Genomic DNA, 22,968 nt, shown 5'->3' with positions numbered 1-22,968 from the left:
CCAGTCTGGGCGACAGAGTGAGACTCCAACTCAAAAAAAAAAAAAAAATCACAGAATTTTAACTTCTCACAGAAAAGCAGACAAGGCCTTGAGAGATTTGGTCCCTGCTATCCATCTAGCCTCATTTTCCATCATTTTTTGTCTCTTATTTCATGTTTCAACACCTTAAACCTACTTGTCATTTATCAAAAATACCATGCTCTTATTGATCTCTAGACCTTTACGCATTTTGTTTCCTTTGCCACCATTCTGATTTTTGACCTAGCTTACATATTCATCTTTTAAGACTTGGTTTTTACTTCACCTTCTCCAGGAAATATTCCTTCATACTATCCTCATGCTAGCTTAGGTGCCATTACTTTCTGTATTCCTTGTCCCCTGTGTATTTCTATCATTGCATTCGTGACAGTTATTAAATACTTGGTTCTTGAATTTGTCTCTGCCTCTAGAATATAAGTTCCTCAAGAGTGGATGAATAAAGATACATTATTCATCTTTATATTTCAAATGCCATGTAGTAACCACTCAATAACTTTCTGATAGAGTAAATTGTTGAATAATATTTTAAAGCCAACAAGTATTCATTATTATTTTTAAAAATTCAGGTAGTGACTCTTCTATTCCTAAGAGCACTGCATTTATTAAATTATTTAATTGATATTTTGAGTAATTTTCTTTTTTCAGCTAAGGTTTTTTGGTTGTTGTGGCTTTGTTTCACTGCTGGATGTTTACTCTGAAAGCTGTGCATTCTTTTTACACAGAAAATTGTATTATTTGTATTCTTACTTAAGAAAACTTTAAATAGTATTCTGGGAAAAAATTAAATTTTTTGACATTTGGATTTACTCTTCAAGCCCCTGTCACCCTATCTTCAACCACATTCACCTTAATTTTAAGAAACCAGCAATGTACTGTCCAGCTAATCAGTTAATTTCTAATCATTATTTATCTTGATCCATCTAGCTGACAAATTTTTCAAGTTGTGATTGATTCTTGAATGCCCTTCTAGTTAAAACTACCTTATAATTCAGTTACTTTTCATTTCTGTGTTCATAATTTTTTAACAACTTTTCTCTATTTAATATATTCTATACAGTACTGCCAGAAATATCTTAGAGAAGACTGTCATTTGTATGCTTAAAAACATCTTATCTGCCAGGCTCGGTGGCTCAGCCTGTAATCCCACACCTTTGGGAGGCTGAGGTGAGTGGATTGCCTAAACCCGCAGGTTCGAGACCCGCCTGGGCAGTGAGACCTCATCTCTACAATAAATCAAAAAATCAGCCAGGCATGGTAGCGCATGCCTGTAATTCCGGCTACTTGGAAGGCTGAGGTGAAAAGATCACCGGAGCCCAGCAGGTCGAGGCTGCGGTGGCCGGGTGCGGCCACTGCACTCCAGTCTGGGCGACAGAGTGAGACTCCAACTCAAAAAACAAAAAATACGTGATACCGGGCTCGGTGGCTCAGCCTATAATCCTGTGCTTTGGGAGGCCGAGGTGAGTGGATTGCCTGAGCCCATTGGTTCGAGACCCGCCTGGGCAACTTGGCAAGACCTCATCTCTACAATAAATTTTTAAAAATTAGCCGGGCATGGTAGCGCGTGCCTGTAGTTCCAGCTACTTGGAAGGCTGAGGCGGAAGGATCGCCGGAGCCCAGCAGGTCGAGGCTGTGGTGGCCAAGAGTGGCCACTGCACTCCAGTCTGGGCGACAGAGTGAGATTCCAACTAAAAAAAAAAAAATTAAAAAGTTTAAAAAAAATAAAACATTTTATGACTCCCTTTGATTATAAGATTTGATCCAACTCTTCTACTTTTTAAAAAAATTTTATTTTATTACAGAGATGTGGGGTACACGTAAGGATTAGCTACACATGTAGGCTGCATGCAGGTGAAGTTTGGGCCTCCAACTGGCCTCACTTCCCCTGGTTTGGGAGCAGGTACCCTTTGTGCTGTTACCTGACCCTCCTCTCTTCCTCCCTCCCTCCCCTGATAGTGCCCAGCTACTGCCAGTCCCTCCTTTGTGCTAATGTGATTAATGATTTGATCCAACTCTTCTACTGTTAAAACAATATGTCCAAACCCACCTTTCCAGTCTCATGAGCTATCCCTTTCTATCCCATTGTTTTTCCTCTGTGGACATCTTCATTTTTCAAGAAGCAGTTTAGATGTCACTTCTGCAGAGTTTCCCTTCTTCTGGGTAGTTTGTTTGTTTATCTGTTTAATGCTCTATACTGGGTTTGTACCTTAGTACTTAGTAACAAGACAACATAATAGATAGTTTAGACATGCTACTGAATAAAGAAGTATACTCAGTTCTTCCCGATTTTTAGGTCTTGAAATTGTTTCTTTTTGTCTTCCTAAAGGAAAGTGTATTTAATTTGGTACTTTCCATAACTGATAACTCCTGCTGTTTTAGCTTTGTATACATTTACCCTATGTCATGTCCTCCTATAAACTCTAGAGGTTTCAGTCTAAAATTATTGTCATTCTTATCTCCTTAAATTTTCTGTCCTTTTTTCTTGACTATTTTGCATTAGAATGAAAAGCCTTGATAAATCTATGTCTTGGACACTGTCTTTGAGGATTTCCGTGAGTGTGGGCCATTGTTTGATTTGAGATTGACTTGAAGAAAATGATTTTCCCTTTACTTAAGTTCTATATTACTGGCCCTGTAAATTTCATCTTTTATCTATCTGTTTATTATTTGCAGATAGTTTTCATTTCTGTTTCTTTTTTTAGTTATGTTGCACCGTCATTTGTGTATTAATTTACCTTTTTATTTTAAAATACAATTTGGATTTATTGTCCACAGCATTTTTGTGATTATTGATTCTTTTGCTCTAATGTCACGTCTGCTTGTGTTGGTCAGCAAGATTGTATATAGGCTATATAACACTTATAAATTTAAAACAAAATATTTAATATCTTATAAAAAAGGAAATCAGCACATTCTTTGTTTTAATTATTTTAATCTCATTTATAGTAGGCACTAACGGTTTTGTCATTCTTCCTTTAAACAATTATATTGCTTTTCCTTTTGCAGATAATAATCATAGTTTGAGTGCTAAAAATAATCTTAGAGATTTTGGGATCCTTTGGGGCTCCATGTTTCAATATTGTATCTCCAGCATCAAGAAAAGTCCTTGACACATAGTAGAATTTCTTGAATCAGTAAATAAATATGAATCAGTGTCAAACAACTGTTTTTACATGAGAGCCTGTTCAGAAAAAATAAAAATATTTATTGGTAATAGGCCTTTTATCATGTTATTATTAAAGTACAAGTAACTTCATTAAAACCTGGAGAATATATATATGTGTGTATATATATGCAAATGTGTTATTACAACCTAGATTTTATATATATATTTACTAAAAAGATGTCAGTGAGGATGTTGGCACTGTTTTTAGCTAATAAAATACTAATGCAAGAGCTTATTGGAAACATAGAAACAAAAGGATGCTGTAATCTTTAATCTTTTAAGTATTATGCAAGAATCTTCTAAGTTCATTTGTACAGTGCTTTCCATTTCATTCGTGAGACAATGATGCTAATAATTTTTCCAGAATAAAAATTATTCAATTTTTAAAAATGTACAGTGCTGACTTCAGTATTGTTGTTCTTTTCTAATATTCTTGTTTATGGTTTCATTTTGTTGTAAAGAATAAAGGACTACTTTAAAAATAGGGTTATCAGATTTAACAGATTAAAAATACAGGACACAGTTAAACTTGAATTCTAAAACAACACATTTTTTTCAATGTAAGTATGTCCCTTTCAATATTTGGGCATACTTATCCTAAAAAACAGTTTGCCAATTATTTGAAGTTCCAATTCTGTATTTTATATAGCAACTTTATTTTTTCAGAATTCTCAAGAACAGTTTTACTTTGGTTTAGTTATAATATTAAAAGCATTGTATATAGCATAATTATTTACCATGTTTTCTTCATAGGACTAGTACTTACGACTGTGCAGTGTCTAATATTTTGCCTGGTTCTCTTTAAATTTATTTTTTACATTCATTAAGAAAATATCTGATTTACAAGGATCTACCTTTTTCAATTTTCAGCTTGCTTAAACATGAGCTGCAGAAGAGAGATTACAAAAAGTTATAGTCTTAAGATGATAATGCTAACTTTCGTCAAATTTTATTCATGCCAAGAATTAAAATAAATCCCACATTATGACTTTGGATAGAAACCAAGATGACCACTTACTATAATCTCTGTGTATTCAATGTCAATTACAGACAGATGTGGATAGGTTTTTTTTCACAGATAGCTCAACATATTTCACCGTATTATAATTATGAATAAATCAGATCATGAATACCCTTTAGATACACTTGCATGGGAATATATGTATGTGTGTTTTACCTATTATTTAGCTCTTTTAGGGATCTGCTAATTACTTTTTTCTTCTATTTAAAAAAATTAATTTGGCTTCAACTCCTTTTTTTTTAATTTTTATTTTTTTCTGAGTTGTAGTCTCACTTGTTGTCCAGGCTGGTGTGCAGTGTATACTCACAGCCACCCCAGCATCGACCTGCTGGGCTCCAGCAATTCTTCCGCCTCAGCCTTCCAAGTAGCCGGAACTATAGGCACGTGCTACCATGGCCGGCTAATTTTTATTGATTGATTGATTGATTGATGGATTGATTGATTGTAAAAGACGAGGTCTAACCAAGTTCCCCGGGCTGGTCTCGAACCCGTGGGTTCAGGCAGTCCACTTGCCTAGGCCTCCCAAAGTGCTGAGATTGAGTCAGAGTCTCACTCTTGCCCAGACTGGAGTGCAGTGACACAATCATGACCACTGAATCATCTACCTGCTAAATTCAGACACTCCTTCTGCCTCAACCTTCCAAGTTAGCTGGGCCCACAGGCGCACACCACCACACTCAGCTAATTTTTGTATTTATTGTAGAGATGAGGTCTCGCCAAGTTGCCTGGCTGCTGTCAAACCCCTGGGCTCAGGTACTCCTCTTGCCTCGGCCTCCCAAAGTGCTGGAGTTACAGGCGTGAGTCACCACGCCTGGCCCTATTTTGTTTTATTCTTTATCCACTTGAATCTTCCCAGCTGTATGATGAAATTTTTAAAGTCAGTCTTAATATTTCTGAGAGGAATGATGCCTTTTGGGAAGTGGGTGATATGTAAATGGATGACATGGTTATGGAGGTACAAGAAAGGCATTTGACTTGATAGAGCCTTTACTAATCAGGGAAGGAGCTGCTATTTTTATGCCTTGCTGAATTTTCTTACATATAAGAAAATACAACTTTCATATTTCCCTAGTTTCTTCTTTAATCTTCAGTATCTGTCTGAGAAAGAGATTCCACAACATCTATCAGTAGCCATTTACAATGTTTGTCACCTCAGAGGAAAATTTCTTCTTATGGTCCCATTCTGTGGGTCAAATTTGGTTCCTCTTTCAATAAAAATGAAGTGCAGTTGTGATATGGCAATATATATATATACATATATATATTTTATATATATATATAAGAAAGTTATTAGGGTTTGTATAATATCTTTAAAAAAAACTTTGTTAATTTTAGGGAGTGCAATGCTGTGGAGTACTGTATACTTGTAACCTTCCCAAAAGAATATACAATAATTTTAGTTGTCCTAGTTTTTATTCATTCAGTTCCTATACATTGGCTGAAATTATATAGCTATGCGGAGGATTTGTAGTCTTTTGTTTGTTTTGTTTATGTTCATTGTTCCATTTTCATCCCATTTGATATTAATGTTCTCTTTTCCTCTCTAGCACAAATGTGCAGATATGTGGTAGCCCTTTCCATTGCACTCAAGAGGAAGCAAGATCACTAGTTGAATCGGTAAGAGGCAAACATCCAAGACATCTTTTAATCTTATAAATGTCATAGGAAGTCTAACAGAATTTCTGAAATATCTAGCAGTGAAATGAGTCAAGTCCTTTTAAAAAGCATAAAATTTAAAAATAACATGAAAATCTTTTTTTATTCAGAAAATTTAAATAAAAAGCTTTAAAACTTTTTAATTGAGTTTTTAAATTCTATTTTTGAAAATATATGAACCATTCAGCTAATTTCATATGATGCCATTTTTTTAACACCATAAACTTTTAATCATTTATTTACATTTGCTTTTCTCTGTAGTGTTCTTTTCCTATGAGTTATCCACCATCCAGAGTCTAAATTGGGACTGCTGTTGGTACAGATGTACTCTGGCTTAAGAAAAATGAAGTTGATAAGACTCCTTGCTTTCTTATTACATATAGTTTGGCTGTCTCACAAGCTTTTCTCTTCCAAGCTAAGAAGATATCCTTGGATTTTTATAAGTCTTAGTGATATGCTGCATGGAGCCAACTGAATCTATTAGTAAATTAATGCCTGATTGAGAGACCACTAAAAAAGAAAATTCATATTTAGATAATCAAGTAATATTGCATGTAAGGTGTGTTCAGGAATGATCTTAGGCTGGAAATCACATTTATAAATTAAGGGTTTTTAAAAACTAATTATGAGATACAGACTAGTAAATTCAGAACTTTTCATTAGAAACAACTAAAGGGATCCTAAATGTTAGCTGATCAGTGTGGCTGCTTTCATTTTTTTTTTCCCATTAATTCATTGGCTATTTGATTAGCAACCTGCTATGTGGTGAGATCTAGGAGCTGTGGAGGTAGTATTAAAGAAAAGATGCAAGAACATCTGCCCTTGTATAACTTACATTTTAGTTGAAGAGATGTATAATAAATAAATATACAAATAACATGTGTAGTGTTTTGGAAGGTGATAACATGAGGTAGGGAACCTGTAAAGAGTTTTGAGTGAAGGAGTGATCTGACCTGACTTAGATTTTCACAATGTCAGTCTGGCTGCAGTGGTGAGAATGGACTATAGGGAGGCAAGGGAAGATGCAGGGAAGCCAGCACATAATGTAGGCTACAGGATCTGCTTATTTTCTCCAATTTATCAGTTTTGTATCTCTGTAGATCATATTCTGAACTGGTTTTTTTTTTTTTTTAACGTAGGATTTATTGAGAGGACAGAAAAACTCTCAGAGTGGGAGGGAACCCCAGGAGGTTGCCTCTGAACTTGATTTTCATCAATATATATTATTTCTTCTTTAAGGAAAACAAAAACTTTTTATCTTTGTCCAAGCAGTTTGTCTTAGTAAGCCAGTAACCTTAGTAATCTCAGCTTAAGACAATTCACTTATTTTGTTCTGGATATATAAATAATAGATATAGTAGATATTTGTCTTAAAATGAGTTGCAAAATTAAAATTTCTGTATTATATCCCATCATATCAGTGGGAAAACAGTCCTCTTAGAAATAAATAATTTTTGAAGACATGTATTTTTGGAGGCTATGTATATGATCTAGATAGTTAGATTGGGGGAATAAGATTACAATTCTGAAACATTAACATACAGCTTTAATTACATGGTTTGGTAGCTTTAATGAGCTTTATAATAATGAAGAATGTACCATATTGAATGATTTTTCACTGTGAATACTGCAGCAGAAATTCACAGTTTAGAGATGCTGGTTTTCACCATTAAATATAAGTCAAAGAATTGCCCTATTACCTACTCATTAATGATTCAGGATTCTTAGAGCCTAGATTTGTTAACATTTTCTCATGAAGGGTTTATCAACTTGTAATAACGAAATTCTTTGTAGTAAAAATATTTTGTCTTGGAATTTTCTTTCTTCAGAATCACACTGAAATGTTTAAATCATAATTCTTAAAGTGTGTATTTCCAGGTCTCTCAATTTTGCTATGTGCCAAATACTGCATTTGTCTTCAAAGTACTGTCAGTTTTTGCTTGTCCTTTGGTTGCTCAGAACAGTTTAAGACAATGAAGTCATGCATCAGACATGATCAGATTCAGACCTTATCGAGTTCTGAGCTTGTATGGAAACAAATCATAAGACCCAAATTTGTTAGTGGGCTTAGGATGAATAAATTAGCAAGTGTGACATGTACCTAAGCAATATTATATTGAGACTGATCTGTAGACATAAATGGGTATTAAGTATGGTAAAAACAAGACCAGATAGTAATAGAGGTTTTCACTTTTTGATGCATGTTGATAGAATACTCAGGATGAATTGATTAACTGAGATTTTAGAATGTGATAACCTATTTGGTGAACAGGTACTTTTAAAATGCACAAATAAAAGAAACTGATTAAATGTTTGAGTGGCTAATATAACTGTTATAGGAAGCATACACTGGATGAACATATGTTGATCAAAATTAAGTGTAGCATTGAGACCAATAAAAAATCATTAGTCACCCAACAATATGTACAGATAAATTAGGAAAAGTATTGTCACTATATCCAAGAAAAATAAAACACAAGCCTACAAATTGATGAGTAGTAGAAGGAACATTTTAGAAACAAAATAGAAAATATTTACAGAAGTAACGTATCATATTTAGATTAGAGATAAGAAGGCTAGATCCAGGGAAGATTTCATAAAGATAGTTGAAATGATTAAAACAATTACTGAGTTTCATTTACAAATATAGATGTTTGAATTATATGCAGTCACAAAAAGTGTGACTGTGTCAAAACTAAGTTTTGTTCATTTAGATCCCAACACACTAAGGATCCATGATAGACAGTCTGGGCTACAGCATGTGGCCACGGGCACAGAACTAATGCTCTGTAAGGGTTCAGTTGCAGGACCACTCAGTTATATTTTTTTGTGTGAAGTTGTTTTAAACTTTACCTAATTCTATAACCACATGATATAAGTCTCTTTCCCAGTACTTGAGAATTTTATGCCAACTGTTGAATCTCTATTTTAGGGAGCAAGATTGAGAGCTTTTGTGGGGAACGAGGTGTATATGCATGTGTGTGTATGCATGTGTGCATACACATGTGATTTGCTTTCATAGTATCAGTTGACATTTTGAAAAGCTATTTGATTTGACTATTGGGGTTTAAGATGCCACTTCTTGGATGCTTTACTGTTCTTAAATGTTATTTTGAAAATATGTTGAGAAAATTGAAACAAAATTTACAAGATTAATCTAACAGACATATACATTTAAAGAATACATAATTTTTTAAGTACTTGTGGACATTTCCAAAAATTGAGTCGATATTAAGCCACAGAGTCGCAAAAGTATCAAAGGCTTGTTGTCATGCAGACTATATTCTCTGTCTATAATATAATCAGTGATGAAAATATTAAAAGAAAAAGGCACAAATATATGTGTTTGGAACCATAAAACAAACTATACAATACTTGAAATTGAAAGATAATTTTAATTGAAAGATAACTAGATCATTGTGTGTTAAAACTTGTGCAATGCAGCAAAAATAGCTCTTGAGATAAATATATACAATACAACAGAAATAAAGAAAGAAAATTACAAAGAGTAGGGCAAATATTTAATGAAATAGAAAACAAAAAACAATGACAGAATCAACTAAAAAAAATCTAGATATTTTTTTTTAATTAAAACTATAAACCTATGGCAAGGAGGATGATGGAAAACAGCAGATACAAGTTTAAAAAATCAAAAATTAAAATGAGGATATAACCACAGACATAGGACATGTTTAAATAATCAGAAGATAATGCTTTTGGCAATATCCTTCTAAGCACTGATGAATTAACAATTTTGTTTAAAATATAAATTACCAATATTAAAGCAAGAACAAATTGAAAACTCAAGTGGATTTATAACAGTTTAAAAGAATACCTAATCAAGTGGATGTCAGTTTCTTCCATGTTAATTAATAAAGTCAATCTGTTTTTCCATCATAATCCTAATGGAGTTTTCACTGAACTTGACATGACAGGTTGATTCTTAATTGCATATGGAATACTAAAGGACCAAGAATAATGTAGAATGGATTAATAAATTTAAGTAAAGGGAAATAACTGTAAAGAAATAAGAAAAGATAAGCCATTGATTGGAGGAAGACATTTACATATACATAACCAAAGGATTAGCATATAAAATAATAAACAACTTAGTCAAATCATAAGGAAAGGTAACCCAGTAGAAGAATATTATGTACACACAAAAATAGACAACTCACAAAAGAAATTTAAATAACCAGTAAACTTGTGAAAATTTCCTGTATCTCACTTGTAATCAGTGAGATCAAAATAAGACACAAAACAATTTTATAGTCATCAGATTGCCAAAGTTTTAAAAATAAGTCTGTTGGTACCAAGTGTTTTCAAGCAAGTAGGGAAAGGGAACCTTTTGTACTTGATGATATGAATGATAGTAGTATAAATTGCTACAACTACTTTAAAGAACATTAAGTAACTTCTAGTAAAGTTGATGCTTTAGTTGACTACTCAGAAATTACCCTTGTAGGTATACATCTGATAGAGACACTATTAATTATACATATGTTTATATAATCAGACATGGAAATATTGGAAACTGAATAAATGTCTATTGATAAAAGACTGAGTAAATAAACTAGAGTGTATTCATGCAGTTGAATGCTGTGCCACAAGCTAAATATGTTAATTAAAACTTCATGACTCACCAGGCACAGTGGTGTGTACCTGTAATCCATTAGTTGAGGAGCTAAGGCGGGAGAATCCCTTGAGCTCAGGAATTCAAATTCAGTCTGGGCAGCATAGCGAGACTTATCTCTAAAAAATATTTTTAAAAATTGCATGACACATGGATAAAACCTGAAAGCACAATGTTTGATGAAAAAATCAGGATACATGTAATATGTACCATTTATGTAAAATTTTTAAAAAGCAATACCATATATTTTTCATGAATAAAAACAGATGTGTTATTCACATTAGAAACATGAATAAGGAAAATAAACATCAGCTTCAGCATGGTGGTTAGGAAGAGTTGTCTCTAAGAAGAAAAGGAAATAAATAAGATTTTTATTTTTGGTGATTAGAGTTTTAGCTGTAAAGATCTGAAAGAACAGTGCTAGCTTCTTTATATCTAGAGAATAGGTAGGTATTATAACAATCTGTACTTTCTGTATATTTGAAGTATTTCATAATTTTAAAATTTGCATGCTCAGAAAAACTATAAGAGAAAATTAATTAAACAAAAAGTTATTTGCAAAGATAAAAAATTGATAAACCTCAACCAGAATGATCAGGAAAAAAAGAAAACACATTTTCAAAGTCAGGCATGAAACAAGTACTATCACTACTGAGTCTACAGATATTCGGAGAACAATAAAAGGAATACTATGAAAAACCTTTATATTAATAAATTTGACAACTTAAATGAAATGGAGAGCTTTCTTAAAATACATAAACTACCAAAGCTCACCAAAGGAGATATAGGCATAAACATATTAATTTTTTTACTTAAAAACTTTTTTACAAACACAACCCTAGGCCCAGTTGGCCTCTACTAGGCATTGTATTGAAGGTTCTAGCCAATGCAATAAGACCATAAAGAGAAGAAAATGACCTCCAGATTGTAAAAGAAGACAGCATGAATGTCTGTGTAGAAAATTCAACAAAATCTACCTAAAAGCTACTAGAATAAGTGGGTTTAGCAAGGTTCAGAATACAAGAGCAATAAATAATGAGCAGCTGTATTTTTATATACTAGCAACAAACAATTGGAAACTAATATTACAAATACATTATTGCTAATGAAATAAAAAATGTGAAGCACTTAGAGATAAATCTAGGAAAAATATGCAAAGAACTGTACCCTGAAAACTATACAACATTGCCAACAAAACTCAGAGTACTTAATAAATGGGAAGATACATTATGTCTGTACACTTAATATTGGGTATAGTGTAACACTTAGTATTGCTATGATATCATTGCTCAAATTGATCAAAAGATTAAATGCAATGTCCATCAAACTCTAAAACGCTTTTTTGTAGAAAGTAACTGATATAAATAAATACTATAGAAGTACAGTTGACTTAACTTGTAAAAGACAAAGTTGGAATAATAACTTCCTTATTTCAAGACTAAAACCACAAAAATCAAGACATTATTGTAGTTGTATAAAGACAGATCAATGAAACCAAATCTAAGCATACCTATATATATATATATATATAACATATATATATATATATGGACAGCTGATTTTCTTTTTTTTTTTTTTGAGTTGGAGTCTCACTCTGTCGCCCAGACTGGAGTGCAGTGGCCGCTCCTGGCCACCACAGCCTCGACCTGCTGGGCTCCGGCGATCCTTCTGCCTCAGCCTTCCAAGGAGCTGGAATTACAGGCATGCACTACCACACCCGGCTAATTTTTTTGATTTATTGTAGAGCTGAGGTCTCGCTACCTAGGCGGGTCTCGAACCCGCGGGCTCAGGCAATCCACTCACCTCAGCCTCCCAAAGGCGTGGGATTACAGGCTGAGCCACCGAGCCCGGCTGACAGCTGATTTTCAAAATGATATTCTTTTCCACAAATAGGACCTAAATAATCTTTTATTCATCTGTTATTCATATGAAACAACATTTCAATCCATAGTTTATAGTATATATGATAATTATCTAAGATGGATTCTAGATCTAAATTTAATACATAAAACTATAAACCTATTTTGAATTTGGATTAGGCAGTATTTCTTTTAATCTGTCTTTTAAATGATAAATTGAACTTAATCAAAATTAAAAATTTCTGTTCTGCAGAAATGAAAATGAAAAGAAACCACATACTACAAGAAAATATTTAAAAATCATATGTCTTTTAAAGGAACTTGTATCCAGAACATATAAAGAACTCTTACAACTCATTAATAAGAAAACAAAGCATCCAATTAATAATGTACAAAATATATAAAAGGTCACTTCACCAAAGATATACTAAAGACAAGGAAACACATGAGATGATGCTCAACTTTACTTGTCATTAGGGAAAAGCAAATTTAAAAACCACAATGACATGCTAATACATACTTTTTATAATGTCTAAAGTTTTAAAAGATTGGCCATACCACTTGTTGGCAGGATGTGGAAGAACTGGAGTTCTCATATATTATTGATTGGAATGCGAAATGGTACAACCACTTTTGAAAACCGTTTGGCATTTTCTTGAAAAGTTAAACATAACCCTACCATGAGATCCAGCCATTTCACACTTAGACATTTACCCAAGAGAAATGGAAGTATATGTTCATACAAAGACTTGTACACAAATGTTTGTGGCAGCTTTATTTGTAATAGAAGCTGAAAACAGCCCAAATATGTATCAACAGATGAATAGATAAACAAATTATGGTATATTCACATGAGGAATACTCCTCAGTAATAAAAAGGAGTGCATTATTGGTATATGCTACAACATATATCAATAATCTCAAAATTGAATGAAGAAAGGCAGATATACATATTATATCATACGATTTATGTAAAATTTTAGAAGATGCAAACTAACAAAATTATGTAAACCAGATCAGTGATTAGAGAGGTTAGGAGAGAGCCAGGAAGATGGAATCTTACAGTCCCTTTTTACAAGAGCATGAGGAAACTTATAGAGATGGTGGTGATTATTATCTTGATTATGATGATGGCTTCATGAGTGTATATATGTCAAAATTTACTAAACTGTATACTTTAAATCGGTGTAATTTATTTCAGGTCAACTTAGTGCAATGAAGCTTATTTTGTGTTTTTTAAAAAAGTATTTTCTTAAACCAGATTGTGAAAGTTCAAATGCCAGCTCTTTTGGTTATAGCCTGAGGCAAACGTTACTTTATTTATACTTCGGATTCCTTATTTATAAATTGGAGCTGATAATAATAATAGTATGTTACCAGACTGCCATGGAGAATTGAATGAGGTAATCCAGGTAAAATGCTCAGCAGCTAGAAGGTACTCAAATGCTAGGTTTTATGGTCACTATGGTTGTTAGTGTTGTTGAGTTAAATTGACCACTGAGAGGGAAATTCATTCTATTCTAGCCTCTTCCTTGAATACTTCCAGTGATGAGGATATCATTTCTTCATGAGTTAGCCCATTTCATTGTTGGATAGTGGAAAAATCAACCTTACTTAAGTTCAGAGACTTCAATGAGAAGAAAGGGAAGGAGGAAAGGAGGAACCAATGGAGGGAGAAAGTTATTTTAACCACTTTTCCCATCTGGGAATTCTTTTCCCCAAAATTCTACTACTTGCTCTGTTTAAGCACTTTCCTCTTTGAGGAAATGGAAAGACACTTTCTCTAATATTGAGTTACTGTAGTCGTTTTTCTGGAAAAAATGATTAAATTTTGTGACGCTCCACACATAAACTCAGGACATGTAAGACTGAGAAAAAAGCCATGCTCATCACTAAATGATATCCAGACATACCTCATATCCTGTGTGCAGACCCTGTGGTAGCTCCAGGGATTTAATCTGGAATTCAGGCAAAAAAGAGTAAGTAACTATATTGATACTCAGTTCTAGGGGCACAGTCCCATTGTACTGTGAATCTCTAGCTCATAGTAGTGATGAAAAAAGTCTTATACAGTTAAAAACTTCTAAAACCGGACAGGTAGAATGCTTCCTAGAAAAGTCTCAGCTGCCTCAGTCTACTTTGGATTTGCCTTCTCATAGACAGATGTCCACTGAAGTCAGTTTCAGTTCAACGTGGAGCACACAAGACTCAGAGATGACTGTGATGATGGTACAGGGATGCAAAATAGATCATGTTTTGATGTAACAGAGTAAAAGGCGAATTTCAACTTAAGTAAAAAATATATTATTTCTGACCACATTTGGTAGATCTTATTTCTTCAGCAATGCGATAATATCCACAGTGATTTATGAAAATTTGGGTGGTTGTTTTGTATTTAATGTCAAGACTTCTTAGCTGAATTGTAAAACGCAGTACATTCAGGAGGCCAGGGCTAAAAGGTGAATTCCAGTGGCAGTTAACTTCAGTATGTAGTGTGGCCATCTATTTCATTCCCAAATTTTACCTGTAAGCCCATAATTACACATTGGCATTTACATAGAAACCCAAAGATGAATCCAGGTGAAGGATTTCAGGTGAATCACTCAACATCAGAAGCACTCATCTGAGTCTGAGGCTTTATTATCATTAAGAAAAATACCACTTTAAAAGATTCATATCAAAACCATAGTTCATTTTTCCTGAGGCCCACAAGATGGATTAATAAAGCTTAGAGCCACACAGTTAGGGGTTCTGTGCTCTAATAGGAAAATACCAACTAATTAATATTTTTAGTTATAAATAGGAAAAGTAATGACCAAAAGAAGAATGCTACAGTTCCTTATCCATTTGTTGGGTAGGACTTGTAATAGCATGTTTCTCAAATGGTTCCTTTGGGTATAGCCTTTATCTCTGTTTAGAACTCCAATGATGACATGACAATAACAGCTTCCTAGTACACCCCAGGAGAGAGCAATCCTTGGCTTCTTGTTATTGAAATCGAGCCAGCTCAGAACTAATCTCTGATATTAGTCTGGTTAGGTCACCCTCTTATCACCAGGGTTGCTTTGACCCTTTAAACTGTGTAGGCAAGAAGTTCTTCCCCCTGTGGGCACACACTTTAATCAAAGCTACATCTCGATCAAAGAGGACTGTGTTTCCTTTTAGAGTAGAACTGTTCTTTGGATGTAATTGTCTAATAAGGTCACACTGCAATATTTATGCCATACAGATTTTTTTATTTGTGACCCTGAGAATGAACATCAGAAGATTTAAAAATAATGTATTTTCTTATAAATCATAGTCTGATTCTAGGCAACGCATTTTTCCTTCCTTTCCTTTTTCTGCCTCTTAACAACTTTGTTCTGTATTACCACTAAATGATGGACAAAGTTAATGAACATAATAGCAATCATTTTTTAACTTCCAATCATTTACATACTTGAAGAGGAAGCAGGCTAAACTTAACAATGTGCTTAAAATACTTTTATATCTTGTTTATGAATAACTAATAATTGGTCATATTTTGTTGAGTCTAGAGTAAAAATCAGAACAGGATTGTGACAGTAAAATGAATATAGAGTAACTGTCTTGTGAATTGTAGAAGTACAATGCAGAAAAACAATGTCCAAGGTAATTGAATTCAACTAAAACCCTGTATCACCTGAATGACAAATTAGGAACGTATTTTTTCTCTTTAATTTTGGACACTTTTAGTAAAATGGCCAAATGTCAATCCTTGTATTATACAGTAAAGCAGGATACTTTATTTTGGTTCATTGTGTTATTTTGTTAATTTGAACAAGTGTAACCTGCAGGTGAAAATGCTTCTAGGGAGTTATTTGAAAGAGAGACACTTAAGTATACAGCAGTTGTATTAATAGTACATATTAATATAAAAGACAGTTTGTATATGAACAGAAACAGAGGCAAAAGTAAGATTTCTTTAGTTGATAAAAAATACTTTGGTAATGAGAAGACTGGATTTGTATGGAAAAATGAAAGATATAAAGATTTATGAGAAGGATTTTGGGGATGAGGAAGAGGAGAAGATAGCATTTTTAGAATGAGAATATAAATAATACTCATTGCTGGATAGAGAATTTAAGATATGTAGAAGTTGCCCACATTCTTCCCCTACTAAGATGTTAGAAGTCAGTAACTTAAACTCTATTTTTAGTTTCATATAATGAAAATGATAATGATAGTAACCTCTGAGAGTGAAGAGTTGGGATTGGGACATTTGTGGGTATCACTTCATGCATTTTGAATTTGTTCTTTCATTTTCTGTAAGCAAAGTGTTATATTTGTCATTATGTTTAAGCATCAAGAAATTATGGATAGTAGGTAAAGAATTAAATAGCTGATGTTGATCATGAACCCATTTTTGTTGTTATTATCAAATTGAAATGTCAGTCTTTTAATATGAAAAAAAGTCTTTTTTAATTATATAAATTTTTTATTTTAAAATTGTGGGGTACAGTTAAGGGTTAGGTATACAAATATTCATTGTGCAGGTACCTTGTTGATGAGGTATGCCTCCCCTTCCCCAGACAGATATTGACTGCCATTAATCCCACCTCTCTGCCCCCCACCCCCAGTAGTTTCCTGCCACTGTCAATCCTTTTTTTATAGTATTACAGTAGTTGTTCAAGGTTCACTTGTGAGTGAGAACATGTGGTACTCAGATCTTTGTTTCTGTGAAAGATCACTCAGTATTATAAACTCTAATTCCATCCAGGTTGCTGCAAAATTCATGATTTTGCTTTTTTTTAATGGCTGCATAATATTCCATTATGTATATGTACCACATTTTTAAAATTCAGTCCTCTTTTGATGGATAGCACGGTTGGTTCCATGATCTTGCTATTGTGAACAATGCTGCGATAAACATATGTGTGCAGGTATCTTTTTCATAGAGTGATTTGAGTTCTTCTGGGTATATTCCCAGTAGGGGGATTGTGTGGTCATTTGGAAGTTGGAACTGGCATCCATTTCCTGAGCAAAACCCGAAATGCACAGGTCATAAGAGATACGATATACAAGTGGGACCTCATTAAACTGACAAGCTTCTGCAAAGCCAAAGAAACCATCAAGAGAGCAGGGAGACAGCCCACAGATTGGGAAAAAATATTTGCCAACTCCATATCTGACAAAGGCCTAACATCTTGGATCTACAAGGAACTCAAACGTGCTGAAAAGAAAAAAACAAACAACCCCATTACAAAGTGGGCAAAAGATATGAATAGACACTTCTCAAAAGAAGACATACGAGCAGCAACAGATACATGAAAAAATGTTCAGCCTCACTAGTCATCAAGGAGATGCAAATTAAAACTACACTGAGATACCACCTAACTCCAGTCAGAATGGCCAGCATCAATAACTTAAAAAATAACAGACTCTGGAGAGGATGTGGTGAAAAGGGAACACTTCTACACTGTTTATGGGAGTGTAAACTGTACAGCCTCTGTGGAAATCAGTGTGGCAATTCCTAAAAGTTCTAAAAATTGACCTTGCATATGAAAAAATGTCTTTTAAAAATTACTTTTGAACTTTGTCATTATCTCTGAGTGTCAGACTTACCCATGTATGTGTGTTTATGCACATATACATATATATGACTTTGTATATTCTGAATATGCTCTATCAATTAAGAAATATATTTTAAGAATAAAGAAATAAAATTACTCCAGAAATCGTTTTTTAAATAAAATGTAATAATAAGTTTTTTAGATAGATTAACTTTTTTGTAATGCTTTTTAGGTTAATGAGAAGTTGCTCAGTTATTTCTATTTTTATACACTGTCCATTTTCTTCCTCTGAAATGTTTGGCAGCTCCAGCAAGAAGCAACTGCTAGTTTTAAACAAGAAATCTAAACAGCTAATTTTCCAACAAACTTATAACAATTTCAAAGAATAAGTAGGTTTCTCTGTTTTATGGTCTGTTTAGAAAAAAGGTATGTAATCTCAATGAATATGATTTTTATGTGGCATTTTACTGTCACACTAAGATTTAAATTTTACCATCCTCAAAACCAACCATGGTTAATAATTTTTTTTCTGTATGTGGAAGCTGAATAGAAATTTTCATCTTGTTTTGAAGTACTTGGAAAAATTCAAGATGGTAGAAAATATTTGTAAAGCAGTTTTTTTTTACTTGCATGGTTACATCATCCTTTTCCTTGATATAAAGGAAATAAAGTCTATTTAATCAGCTTTTTTCTTAAAACAGAATAGAAAGAATAGTAGGTTTAAACTATTGATTTGGGCTCATGTACTGGGGTTCTCTAGAGAAACAGAACCAAGTGGATTTGTATATATACAGAAAGATTTATCATAGGGAATTGACTCACATGATTATGGAAGCTTGGCAAGTACAAAACCTGCAGGCTGGAGACTCTGGAGAGCGGATGATGCAGTTCCAGTGTGAGGGGCAGGAAAGGCAGTTGTGCAGATGAAATCTGAAGGCAACCTATTGGAGAATTCCTTCTTGTTAGGAGAGGCCAGTCATTTTGTTCTATTAAAGCCTTTGACTGATTGGATGAGACCCACCAACATTATGGAAGGCAATATGCTTTATCCATAATTCACTGATTTAAATGTTAAACTCATCTAAAACCTTCTTTTAAGTTGACAGGTATAATTAACTATTATAGGAAATACTTTAATATTGCTGAAATGTAAATTTTTCTTCTTCCTCAGTGGTTCCTATTCTGTACTGCCCTTAGACTTAAGCAAGAAAAGCCTCCTTGGATCCTGCTTTTATAGAGGGTCCTGCTTTAGCCCTTATCTAATCATGTCCCTCTCTGCAGAACAAGAAGACAAAGAGGCAACAGTTGTGGACCAATCAGGAGCCATGCCCCCATACTAGACCACATTCTGGTTACCGAAAACCCTGGGATACTCTGTCTAAACAGCTTCGAGCCTATTTCCAGGGCCTGCATGGAAATCAAGTCATGTATCTCCCCAGGTCCACACTCCTGACTCTGTGGACTTTGTGTCCCCTCATTATTCCTGCATGGGCCAGTGCATGGCTGTTGGGAAGTAGGGGCTATGTAGATATGTGGACTGGAACTTCTACCCATGTCCAGGTGAAACCTTCACAATGCAGAAAGGAGCTTGGGGTAGGAAAGGAAGTGGGGCAGGACGAGGGTTATGTGCCTGTTTTTCTTACTCAGCAACATCCAGGCACATGTCTGAAGTCTTCAGAATCCCAAATGAGAGCTTCCAGATCATTACAAAGGTACATTTATCTAGATAGTAGGATGGAGCACATTATATATGTGTGTATATATATATATATATATATATATATATATATTCATCACTTAGTGAGCTTGATTTATTGTAACTTTTAAATATTTAGATGTATGGTATATGGTATTCCAATGGACCTTCTGCTCTAGACATCACAAGTGTTAGAGGCAAGTCTTTCCATTGAGGGTGAGCAAATTAAAAGAATTAGAAATTTATTAGTAAATCTGAAAACTTTTTGTTGTTGTAGTTTTTTTGAGTTGGAGTCTCACTCTGTCGCCCAGACTGCAGTGCAGGGGCACGTTCCCAGCCACCGCAGTCTTGACCTGCTGGGATCCGGCAATCCTTCCCCCTCAGCCTTTCAAATAGCCAGAACTACAGGCACGCACTACCATGGCTGTCTAATTTTTTTTTTTTTTTTGGATTTGTTGTAGAGATGAGGTCTCGCCAAGTTGCCCGGGTGGGTCTCTAACCTGTGGGCTCAGGAAATCTACTCGCTTCAGCCTCTCAAAGTGCTGGGATTACAGGCTAAGCCACCGAACCCGGCCTGAAAAGTTTGTTATAAAACTAGGGTATGTTGCGTTTCTCGATTTGGGTGGTGGTTACTTGGCTGTAAATTCTAATTATTATTTGAGCTAAACACATAAGCTATGTGCCTTCTTCACTGTGGATAGTAAATCTCCCAATAAAATGTTAAAAACAACAGCAAAAGTATTGTTCTTAATTAGGAGGAAAACCTTATATCTCAGAAAAAAACATTTCTTCAAACTTATCTACCTTAGATTATATTTATTCTAAGAATCTTCACCCAACCATCAAAATAAATAGAAACATTAATTTAAAAGCTCTAGGAGACAGATAAATTACATAATATGTGTGTGTGTGTGTGTGTGTGTGTGTGTGTGTGTGTGTTTGATTTTTGTTCTCAAGATGTCAGTCACAGAAGCAATTGAAAGAAAACCTCTCTTCACATTCTCAGCTACGGAGACTTTGCTAGTTTCCACATATATCAAATATGCTTTTTAAATTCAACTCTAAGTCTGTGGTTTATTTAATCTGAAAGAATGAGCAATGATAATAAAATGCAAAAAGTAATATTTACTTTTTTCAGGTTAGAGAACTATTGTGTATAAACTTTGTTCTGTAATTTCATGTAAAAACTTCTGGATGCAGTTTCCACATATAAGTGTTCATTGTAACAGATTATTTCTCTGTTCTTATTTTTCAGGTATTATCTTCTCTGAATAAAGAAAGTAATGAAGAAGGTATAGTATATGTTGGTTCATAAGAAGCGAAGTGTATAAATTTGTGGTAATGAAAATCAAAAAATATGTGAATTTAAAAGTTACATAAGCTAAGTGAATTTTTTTACGTCATTACATTTTTCAGATGAAATATCTTATTTTCCAATTTCATAAATTGAAAAGGATAATATTTATGGCTTTTAGACTAGAAAATGATTTGATTATATAGTGACTTTTATGGTGAAGCACTGAGAGATTCCAGCCAGTTCTAATAAATTTAAAAAGACTTAAATATCTGGCTCTATGAGATTTTCTAGATTATCTCTTGTCATTTTAATGAATCATTAACTTTAGCAGATCTTAAAATAAAAATTTATATTGTAGTAGGATTAAAAATAAATACAATATTTTATTACCATAAGTTGAAACTGTTTTAAGAAACAAAATATTCTGTGGTAAATTTTTCAAAATGGAAGCATGTGCACATGTGATTTGTCTTTTAAAATATTGCAAGGCTTTTGGCCTTTTGTTTTAATATAAAGTATTGGAAGAATATTCTGCTTGCAAATTTGGAGGAAAAATAAGAACTGTTTATGATGAGTCAAGTTATAAGATGTTTAGAGAGGAATAAATCCATGGACATGATTTCATGGGAAAGCAAGCTGTATTCCTTTTATGGCGAACTAACAGATTTTTTTTTGCAATACTGTCCCATTTGGGATATTTGATGGGCAGTCAAATTTTACAATACAAGGTTTTCCTAAACCTTTTATGCTGTAGCTGGGGTTACTAATTTTGTTTTGTTCATTTGAGACTAAAATGACACAGAAAGATACAGGCGATAAAGTGGGAAGGCTCTAGGATTTTTAATGTAGCTTTATATAAGGCTTGGGCTAAATGAGATAACTTAGCACAAAAGTTTAAAGGGAAGTTGCTATAAATAGAGAAATGTGACTTTAAGTAGAGAAATGGAGCACTTACAACTTTTCATCTTCCTAAAGGTCTAAATTAAATTTGTTTTATCCTTCCCTCCTTCTTCCTCTTACCCTTTCCCTAACACCCTTCTTTTTCCCATTTTAAACACAGAGCAAGTGTGGCACTTCCTTGGCAAGTGATTGGAACATTTGAAATTCTGCCATCAAGATCCCAATCTCTAAGGACCTCAAGATTCTTTTTCCTCTAAGTGCTAGAGACAGGCGGGTCTATGAACATTTGCTGACTTCTTATTGAAATTTCATTTTTTCAAACTTTTTGAGATATGCAATATATAAATAAACTTGAAATTTTTGAATTAGTCTCTTTAGACATTTATTGGCATAAAAAGATTTGGTTTAATTTCATAGCAAAGATTTTGAAGCATTGAGTTTTGACCAGTTTTAATTTCTATACCTAAAGGAACCCAATAATTTCATTAGCTTTTATTTCTATAGGTTAAATGAAAAGTAACAAGTTTAGTAAATTAATAAATTTTTTGTAAATAATATTGTTCTCATTTATACTGTATTTTCCATTTTCAAGTTCATTGCTGGTATTTAGCCAGCCTCTGTCCTCTCTTATTAGTGCCTCTCTTATTTGTTAGGACTTCTTCCTGTAATTTATAATTTTGGAGGTCCTGAACTCTTTTTGATTCTTATTCAGTCCCCTTCATTTCAATTCTCACTTCTGTGGTGATGAATCCCAAATCTACATAAGAAGTCTCTTTCTGGAGTCTGCCTGTTGGACATCTCTTTAAATGCTTTTGGCCTTTCTTGTACAAACCTCAATTCATCTTCCTGCTCATATGCTTCTCTTCCCTTGTTCTTGAACAATGGTATTAACATTCTTTTGGTCTCCCACTTGAAGCTTTAAAATTACATTGAACCTCTCTTTACTCTCTTTACTCATGAAGATGATCTAAACGTTTGTCAGTGAATTCTCTTACACCCATGCAGGAGTAATGTGGAGGATGAGGCACAAAGGCGGGATCAGAGAGGCATGGACAAGAGACAGGAGGCTGTTAAAGAGTCTAATAAAATAAGAGAAATGCAGCAGAGGATGGGTGTAAGAGAATGAGGATGACAAACATTTAGATCATCTTCATGAGTAAACAGTGAATTCCT

The 22,968-nt window shown here is 33.8% G+C and overlaps 1 protein-coding gene across 2 annotated transcripts in view; it reads left to right on the top strand.

Annotated features, from left to right (window-relative positions):
• Positions 1-22,163, top strand: part of PPA2 (pyrophosphatase (inorganic) 2) — a 117,593-nt gene extending 95,430 nt beyond the window's left edge. For both annotated transcript variants that reach the window (XM_021711921.1, XM_008057260.1), the window contains 3 exons: positions 5,771-5,840; positions 20,854-20,890; positions 21,956-22,163. In XM_021711921.1, the coding sequence (XP_021567596.1) occupies positions 5,771-5,840; positions 20,854-20,890; positions 21,956-21,984 (136 nt within the window). In that variant the 3' untranslated portion in view covers positions 21,985-22,163. The remainder of the gene's footprint in view (positions 1-5,770; positions 5,841-20,853; positions 20,891-21,955) is intronic.
• The last annotated feature ends 805 nt before the right edge of the window (positions 22,164-22,968 follow it).

This window comes from Carlito syrichta, unplaced genomic scaffold (assembly GCF_000164805.1).
Source record: "Carlito syrichta isolate Samal-C Ts95f unplaced genomic scaffold, Tarsius_syrichta-2.0.1 Scaffold302914, whole genome shotgun sequence".
Taxonomy (NCBI): domain Eukaryota; kingdom Metazoa; phylum Chordata; class Mammalia; order Primates; family Tarsiidae; genus Carlito; species Carlito syrichta.
Note: the sequence above shows the minus strand (reverse complement) of the source record. Positions and strands in the feature narration are given on the sequence as shown.